The sequence below is a fragment of the Cydia amplana genome, chromosome 1 (genome assembly GCF_948474715.1).
Source record: "Cydia amplana chromosome 1, ilCydAmpl1.1, whole genome shotgun sequence".
NCBI lineage: Eukaryota > Metazoa > Arthropoda > Insecta > Lepidoptera > Tortricidae > Cydia > Cydia amplana.
Genome location: NC_086069.1, coordinates 22,667,277 through 22,676,384, shown reverse-complemented (window position 1 = coordinate 22,676,384; position 9,108 = coordinate 22,667,277). Strand labels below are relative to the sequence as shown.

The following is a 9,108-nucleotide window of genomic DNA, read 5'->3' as shown; positions in this document are numbered from 1 at the left end:
TGTTCGCAATTCCTACCTATTAAATAATGATTAGATATCTAATTCATATAAATTTAACTAGCTAGTAGCACCTCTGCATACAAATACATATTAGTATGCAGGGGTGCTCTTAAGCTAAAAGTTTTACTGACTGCCGGACCTACAGTACTAGTAAGGTGCCTACTAGTACCTACAGTGTAGGTAGTAGTAATGGATGGACGGTTTATTGGGCGGTACGTTATCAGACTGATGCACGTGTTGCACGTGTCACCCTGTACCAATATTGTAAGAGCGTATGATGATTTGTTGGAGTCTGAAAGATTAAGATATAGGGTAATTCGCTGGGTGGCCACCTGTTAGTAACTGGCCACTGGTATAGGATTTTATTAACTAGCCACCTTAAACTAATATGAATTATGTTTATAGGTGAATAGAATTAATTTATAGTTTAGGGTAGCCAGTTACTGGCGAATTACCCTGTGTACTTGACAACGATTTATTAAATTTAATGTGGGTGCCTAGATTCTAGAAATGTTTAGACTGCTCGAGATTTCTACCTAATAATGGCCACGCGCGAGTCCAGCTTGCGTCTCGAGCGTTCCGTATTTAGTAGGTACCATCGCACATTTTTTACAATGCTTTATTTTTTTCCTTGAATCCGAATCTCTTTTGCTTGCTCAGTTGTTATTATTTGTTGGCGAAAGTACAAATAGAAAGTCTATATTTATGGAATCCTCAATTGTTAGGTTCTGAAATGTAGCACTATTGTGTCACGTTTTCCGCTCATTCAGGCATATACGAGGTCTTAGTAATAATAATCATTTACATAGATTCTACAATAATGATCATTAGGTATCTATGTTAGTAAGCTTGAATGAATAATAAATATATTATGCAAAGCTGTAAATTCTTTACTTTACTCAACTAAGTGCCGAGATCCCTTCTCGCCCCGAGAAGTGAAAGAGGAGAAGAAATCTCTTAAAATAAATAACAATTTAAATTCTAAAATAAGTAAAATAGTATAACCAGAAACTGTAGCTTCACCAGACCTAACACATTACTTTTACAAACTATAGAGGTTCCTATGCAAGCCTAATAATCTTTTTTATTAACTCCTTTTCATAAAATACACATTTTCACATAAGTTGTTTTAAGTTTATTGCCTCTATAAATACGTAAAGTAACTATGCTTGTACACGATATATAATACAATCGCTAGGTTCATAATTACATACATAGTTCTAAGCGGGATAATAAACCTTTAGTACTAGCTCCACGTTAGGTTCAGCTCTTAAATAAGGTCTTTTGTTAGTTTTCAAGGAAGTATAATGAAAACTTTCATTGTCGGCAGTCCCGCTACACAATATTACCGATAAACAGCTAGTTTCAAACCGCTTTGTTGTCCAAACTTTAAGGACAACGTAACGTGGGTACTTTATTGTTGGTAATGTGTATTTATTGGGGTAGCTTCGAATAGACAAACCTAGTGAAATATTTTTAGTTACTTGCTGATCTAATAAAACGCGAGCTGTCAAAAAAATCATGTAACCTAGTTTTGGCATGTTTTTGTTTGGTGTTTGGCCATTGTGTTTACTCGTTAAGATAAGTCGGGCTTTAGGGCTCCTTATACACAATTAGCAATACTATTCGCTTAGCACCTTTGTATACTTTGCGTAGGTACCTTTTCTCTACAGTACACTATACAGCCTTCGCTTTGAAGACAGAGACTCCACATCAGTGTTCAGAGCTCTGTGATTTAGACTTAATCTACGGAAAATCACCAGGGAGTCCATGAGTACCGCAATTTAGATAATGGGTACCTGAGTAAGTATTCAAGGAATAAATTAAAACTTTAAAGGAATATATAAATCCCTACAAAACATAAATATAAGAAAAATACCTACAGATAAACTGAAGCTCAAGACAAATTTTCTCAAGAGTAAGATATGTTGGTAATACAATGTTACTTGCGTATACATGCTTGTATATATTATGCTAAGAAATATTGAATTTTAAAATTGAAGAGCCCCATTTTTAGGGTTCCGTAGCCAAATGGCAAAAAACGGAACCCTTATGGATTCGTCATGTCTGTCTGTCTGTCTGTCTGTCCGTGTATGTCACAGCCACTTTTTTCCGAAACTATAAGAACTATACTGTTGAAACTTGGTAAGTTGTAGATGTATTCTGTGAACCGCATTAAGATTTTCACACAAAAATAGAAAAAAAAAACAATACATTTTGGGGGTTCCCCATACTTAGAACTGAAACTCGAATTTTTTTTTACATCAAACGTGTGGGGTATCTAGGGATAGGTCTTCAAAAATGATATTGAGGTTTCTAATATAATTTTTTTCTAAACTGAATAGTTTGCGCGAGAGACACTTCCAAAATGATAAAATGTGTCCCCCCCCCTGTAACTTCTAAAATAAGAGGATGATAAAACTAAAAAAAATATATGATGTACATTACCATGCAAACTTCCACCGAAAATTGGTTTGAACGAGATCTAGCAAGTAGTTTTTTTTAATACGTCATAAATCCCCTAAATACGGAACCCTTCATGGGCGAGTCCGACTCGCACTTGGCCGCTTTTTGTTTCTTATATAAGACTTATGAAAGATGCTTTAAAATATGGCGTACATATTTTTTTACTAGTGATATAAACAAATTTCGAAAACTGTTAATTATTTATCAAACAGCGCTCGTAAAAAAATGCCAAGTCAAATTCTAGTTGCAACTTGCAATGTATTTATTCTAAGCAAGCGAGTACTTAAACTACAAGAAAATTACAATGATCTACAATAAAAAAATATTTAATTCTATTTTGCAAGGGTCGGGTCGTCATAAGGGATTTACTTCAAAACAGAAAGCCGAAACGTGGCCGAAACACATAAAAAAGGCCATTGGCAAAGTAACATAATGGTCGGCGTGTGCCGCGAAAGAGTAATTTGCGACATCCAACTTCACCTGGCCCCAAGTTTTCTTGATATATGACTCCGGTAGACAGTCATATATAAAGTTCTTGAGAAATTCTGGAATCACCTTTTTAAGACTTTCATTTCAACGCCATAATATTATATCGGAGCGTCCAAAGTGTTCACAAATATCAAGACGTTAAAATGCATGTTCAGATATTTTTGAGCACATTGGACGCTTCTATATATCTGATGGAGACTGTACAAAATGAACACACCTTGCATGTTTTGGCAGTGAATGTGTTAAAAATCCACGATACTTAAAAAACGTTTCTGATTTTGTAAAATTTTATACAACCATTGCTTAGATATTTCAAATAATTAATAATGTTCATTTTTTTAGTTTATGAATTAAAGATCTACCAGTTATCAGACGGTTTGTTAAGAAGTTGCGCGGTATATTTCTAGTAGAATAAAATCAGGTAACTATAATCTTTAAGTACAACTATGGTCCAGTTTTTAACGTTGATTGTCAACGAGCCTTTATGATTTATAATCGTTACATTTATTTTTGAGCTTAGATATACTAAATGCTCTTTCTATATTATATACTCAAAATAATATGAAAAATACTTATTTCATCATCTTCCATCATTGACTTCGTAGCCTCTGTCCTCCCGATATATTTTTAGATTTTTACATATTTTTCATTTGACGTCGATCATTTATTTTTCTTTATTGGTGAAAACCTGTATTGGCTTTTTGTATCACACTTATAAAACCTATTGACATGTTACCAGCTGTTGGATCTCCGAATAGTATGTAATAAATAAATCAATCAATGTACCATCAGCCGTAAAAGTGCATGGCAAATTTTGACAATGAATTCATTAATAATTTCTCCATGTAATTTCGCAGCTCACTGCACCTAAGATCCTCGGGTTGGCTAGCTAGGACTTGGACTCGTAGTGTATCTCGCGCGCACTAATAAGTGCAAGTGAAAGGCCTAATTATTACACGACTTCTTGCGCGCACCATTCAATGCAAAAACCTCACAAGATTTTAATTTGACTACCGCTCCCGCTAGCGTTGTATTACCCGTTTTGCATAATGGAAACGCGATGGGCATCCATTGGGGTTCCCCCAAATAAGCGCCACAAATGGGTAGCCACCAATAAGTTATTAGCGAGTAAAAGTGAACGCAGTAAATTGATTTATTTATCAAATTAAATAGAAAAATGTATTGAAATATTATCTTAGGTTTATTATTACTAAATTTTTATCTCATTAATTGGGAGTAAATGAGGAAAAAGTTTTTTAAACAAATACAAAATCGGATTAATCGGTAGTATAGTTAATTAGGTGGTATCTCATATTTATTCAAACAGCTTAACTTCTCTTTTAAATCAAAATAATGAAGTTTTTACAATCCAAGAAGCCGCTTGCTCTGTTGACAGTAAGCTCGTCACCCGCCGCCTTAACAAGTAGGTAAAATTGTCCGCAAAAAGTAAAGAAACACAGACGACACAGCTGAAGTTCATTAAGTCACAAAAGCAGAACAGACTTTGCAGTAACAGTGTGTGGAAATGTCAAGATAAACGACAAATTTCTATGAAAATATGACGTTTATTGTTTCACTGCTACAATTTGTCACGTCAAAGTTGGCGCAGAGTTAATGTACACGGACTTTAATATGGTTTTAAGGGTTTCGTCATGTCCGGTTTTTCAATAATCGCTCTTCCAGGCGTTTTTGATGCGACAATCGATTTACTTGGACTGCTATGTTAAAATACACACTAGACTTGATCCATCTACATACATTAATATAGACTGGTTAAATTATAACTTTACCGTAGTTAGATAAAAGGCGAAAACTAAGCGTAGATTAATCAAAAGAAAATGACTGGAGTACCTAATATTAAATTTACGGGGAGTAGCAACCGTATTTATTCAAGCCTTTCATTTACCTATACATCAACAGTAAAGGTACCTAATGATGATTACTGGTTTTGCTTTTAACACCCATTATTGTTTCCGTTTTGCACATTTGTACACCTCTTCAGCGGCTGACTAACTTTGTAATATCAATACGGACTATTCATTTTGTATTTTGACCTAAATTCTATTCATATATCTACGCATTCAGAATCAAAGCTCATTTTAATGCCGGAAATTGCATCAAATTAAACTTGCAACAGGAAGATTACAGCGAATAAGTGTATTTTTGTACGATGTTGTGTCATTTATCATAATGGAATTTTCTTTTTATATATCATCGTCTTTTTCCGTTTCATCGACAAACCCTTCGACAATGGTTGAATGTGGCGGTAGCCATTCGCAGCTGGTGTGTTGTGATGAACAAATCTGGAAAATATTATTAAACTTTATTTATAACCACGCTACAATATACTGCTAAGTAAAACCGCACCTGCACGTGCGGTTTTACTTAACAGTAGACAAAGGATTAGCCGTTCGGCGCCAGCTACAAATCGAAAGACTAATAATAACTGGATACCTACACCAATACGATACCTTTCAGTGCTAGAAAAGGATCACTCATCTATTATTCTTGGAGCGTTTTGAATGGATCATTACCTACATACTGCGTAAGTTTATTTTATTTATTTGTTTAATTTTTATTTGTATCGCACAAAATTCAGATACGGTTGAAAGTAGAGGTAGGTACTTGGTGAAATGTATCCACAACAAGTGACCGTCAAAAATATTTTTTGATACACACTTTTATTGCTTGACTGTACTTTCTCACCTTTACATGTCTAAAAAGTGCTTCTCGAGATCTTTCTAATGAGCTTAAATTCAATGTGTCTATGTTATTCCATTGAAGAGTTCCTTTGGCTATATTCCGACTGCATCATCAGATCAGCTCCATGTTAGCATAATATTGCATTGTCATCGGAAATACGGAAGTATACCAAATTTCAACTCAATCAGACACCGGGAAGTGGTTCAAATTTAAGTTACAAGATTTGAAGCACATAGATGTACGTAGATATATAAATAGGTACAAAGAATATACGCGGTGAAGCTAAATAAAAGTGTGTAAAATGTAGGAACATTGTGATCAACCAAAACATTATGTTAAACATTACACTTTAGACACGTTGCACTTAGGACCGGTTGTATCAAACTGTATACTCGTACCATGCAGCGACATTCTTCGGCAGCGATGTAGTGGAAAATCTCGGTGCCCTTGGTGACACCCTCATCGCAATGCCGCAGCTTCACCATGAGGGGGCGCCGGGATCCGTGCACGCACACTGGGTGGTGGGCCTTCTTAAATGGGAACTGCCAGTCGGAAACCTGAACACAGAGATCACTACTTAGATTGCCCATGTGGAGCATTTATATATTTCCTACGCGTTGAGGTGTGCATACTATAGTATGCAACGCATAGGAAATATCTATGTACACGTATACGTGTACATAGATATAAGTATAACCCTAAGTATATATAAAGGATGTAGAGAGAAGATGACACTCAGTCTGATTATAACCATCGAATTAGACACACGTCTTTCATTCAAACACCTACACATACATACCTCAGCGTCACTTCAAATTATGGGAAAGTTCTATCCTTCTCTGTTCCCTTCTTCACAAGTACCTATTAAGTAATCTGCTATTCGAGCGCACCATGTAACCCACCCACCGCCACCATTACCATTTACCACTTATTATAAGGCAGAAATGGCGACAATATACCTATAGGTACGAAGTACGATAAAATATCGCGAAATAGCCTGGGCATAAACAAGCCGTAATATATAATAGGTACGTAGATAATCATTTGCCCCTATTTTGACTTTTGTATTTGATAAAAATATATAAATTTTAACAAAGGTTCTTAGTACGTACTGTCACGTTTATCCGATTGCTTAGCACTAGCAAGGTACAAACGCAAATTCCCGACACCGCCGCTGCCAGCGCAGCGCCGCGGGGCTTATGACGGGTGCCTCAAACGCATTTATCATCGGACGACCAGCCGGCCTAGCCAAGGTGACAATTGCTATCGCTTCGACTACGAAACGCTTTGTCTCTCTATCACTCTTTCATATTAGTGTGTCAGTGACAGTTGCGTTTCGATCGCTACGGAGCGTAAACGATTGCTACGTTGGCTACGCGGCCTGTTCCCTAAAGACTACATTCGATGACGACTGCTGCTGCATGACTGTTGCAACGTTAGTGTTGGCATGAGCGACGTCAATGTTAATTTCCTTGATTAAATGAGTGACGGAATAAACGTTCGTTATATGCAATCTCAACAGCAATGTCCGAACGACAGCAACCCAATTTATTAAAGAAATTGAAAGAAATATCGTTTGCGCTAACACTGCTGCAGTAACGCAGCAAAAGTCTGCATTCTCAATCCGAATGTCATCTTAATTTGAATTTGCCACGATCGTGTACTGAACATATTAGGTAAAAAATAATATGTATATATGTAAGATAAATTACCTGTTAAAACTGCTGCCATGCTCGTCCGCCTGCACCGCGCGCGCGAGGAACACGTGTCGCTTTCACAGGCTCACTAGATACTGCACTGTCACAGGTAGTGCCAGCAGCGCTAGCATATTATCACAAGCAAGTTCTATAAAAAGGTGTGTTTACTTCTCTGGAATCGCAGCGGCCCCCACAAGTGGGCACCTTGACGTGGTCCCAGCACTTTCAGCCATGCTCGTCCGCCTGCACCGCGCGCCTGAACACGTGTCGCTTTCACAGGCTCACTAGACACTGCACTGTCACAGGTAGTGCCAGCAGCGCTATCATATTATCACAAGTAAGTTCTATAAAAAGGTGTGTTTACTTCTCTGGAATCGCAGCCGCCCCCACAAGTGGGTACCTTGACGTAGTCCCAGCACTTTCTGCCATGCTCGTCCGCCTGTTCCGCGCGCGCGATGAACACGTGTCGCTTTCACAGGCTCACTAGACACTGCACTGTCACAGGTAGTGCAAGCAGCGGTAGCATATTGTTACAAGCAGAGTTCTATAAAAAGATGTGTTTACTTCTCTAGAATCGCAGCGGCCTCCACAAGTGGGGACTTTGACGTGGTCCCAGCACTTTCTGCCCAGCTCGTCCGCCTGCTCCGCGCGCGCGAGGAAGACGTGCCGTTTTCACAGACTCACTAGACACTTGGCACTGTCGCAGGTAGTGCCAGCAGCGGTAGCTTATTGCCACAAGCAGAGTTCTATAAAAAGGTGTGTTGTACTTCTCTAGAATCGCAGCGGCCCCCACAAGTGGGCACCTTGACGTGGTCCCAGCACTTTCTGCCATGCTCGTCCGCCTGCTCCGCGCGCGCGATGTACACGTGCCGCTTGCACAGGCTCAGCTCGCCGGACACCGCCGCTGCCAGCGCCACCAGCACCAACACGTTATACGCCATGCTTTATCTGATGCAGGACTTTCACATTATAATATGTTTTGTAATTTTAAATTCACCGAGGAAAATAATCAAATATGAACGTACAGAATAAAAAGCCTCAATTTCAGGAATGTAATTAATGTACTTAATCGAACATTCTTTAGGCAGAATCAGTAATAAATTAGAATAACTATAGATAAGTATAGATAGTGTAGTATAAATTCAATATACGCGATATAATCCGTTTTAATAGTTTTATTTCATGAGTAAGTATCGCCGTAACCGAAGACAATGTTATCGATATGGTACTTGTTGCTTTAATTTCTGTGCGGTACCCAAAAACAGAGATACACAGTGATTTTTTATATTTATCTACTATTTCATATTTAAGATACTAAATAACTTATTAATTAAAAATATATATATAATAAACTTACTTGTTCAGTTAAATAGTACATTATATACTAACAAATTAAATATTTAATCAAAAATATAACTGAACTAAAATAGGTAACTAACCTAACTACATCTAATAATGGTGCCTCCGATATGGTACCGAAGATGCTGACAGAATTTCCTCGCTAAATTGTTTGTTGCGAGCAAACTGTCAGCACTTCGCTTCGGTCTCATGTGGCATCTCGTCTCTACTCTTTCTTATTAGGCCGGTTACTAAACTTTAAATTGTTCGAGAGCATCACATTATATCCTACAGTATATTTGTGTTTGGAATATAATAGAACACTATTTTGTGAATGTATGTGTAAAGTAATCTCTAAGAAATATATTGAGATTTTTGGAAAAAAAATTTTTTTAAATTTAGTTTTTAAAAAGAT

General features: G+C 37.3%; 1 protein-coding gene across 1 annotated transcript; it reads right to left on the bottom strand.

Moving 5' to 3' along the window:
• Nucleotides 1-5,159: 5,159 nt before the first annotated feature.
• On the bottom strand, nt 5,160-8,311 carry LOC134653927 (thyrostimulin beta-5 subunit-like). The gene is made up of 3 exons (XM_063509300.1): nt 8,123-8,311; nt 6,057-6,215; nt 5,160-5,258 (listed from the first exon to the last, which is right to left on the bottom strand). The coding sequence occupies exons 1-3, from the start codon at nt 8,294-8,296 to the stop codon at nt 5,160-5,162; spliced, it is 432 nt and encodes a 143-aa protein (XP_063365370.1). The 5' UTR covers nt 8,297-8,311.
• Nucleotides 8,312-9,108: the final 797 nt, after the last annotated feature.

Coding starts and splice junctions, on each gene's coding strand:
- LOC134653927 (XM_063509300.1), bottom strand. CDS start 8,296: ATGGCGTATAACGTGTTGGTGCTGGTGGCGCTGGCAGCGGCGGTGTCC. Junction 6,216..8,122: donor GCCGCTGCGATTCTAGAGAA/GTACAACACACC, acceptor CTCTGTGTTCAG/GTTTCCGACTGGCAGTTCCC. Junction 5,259..6,056: donor CCGAAGAATGTCGCTGCATG/GTACGAGTATAC, acceptor AATATTTTCCAG/ATTTGTTCATCACAACACAC.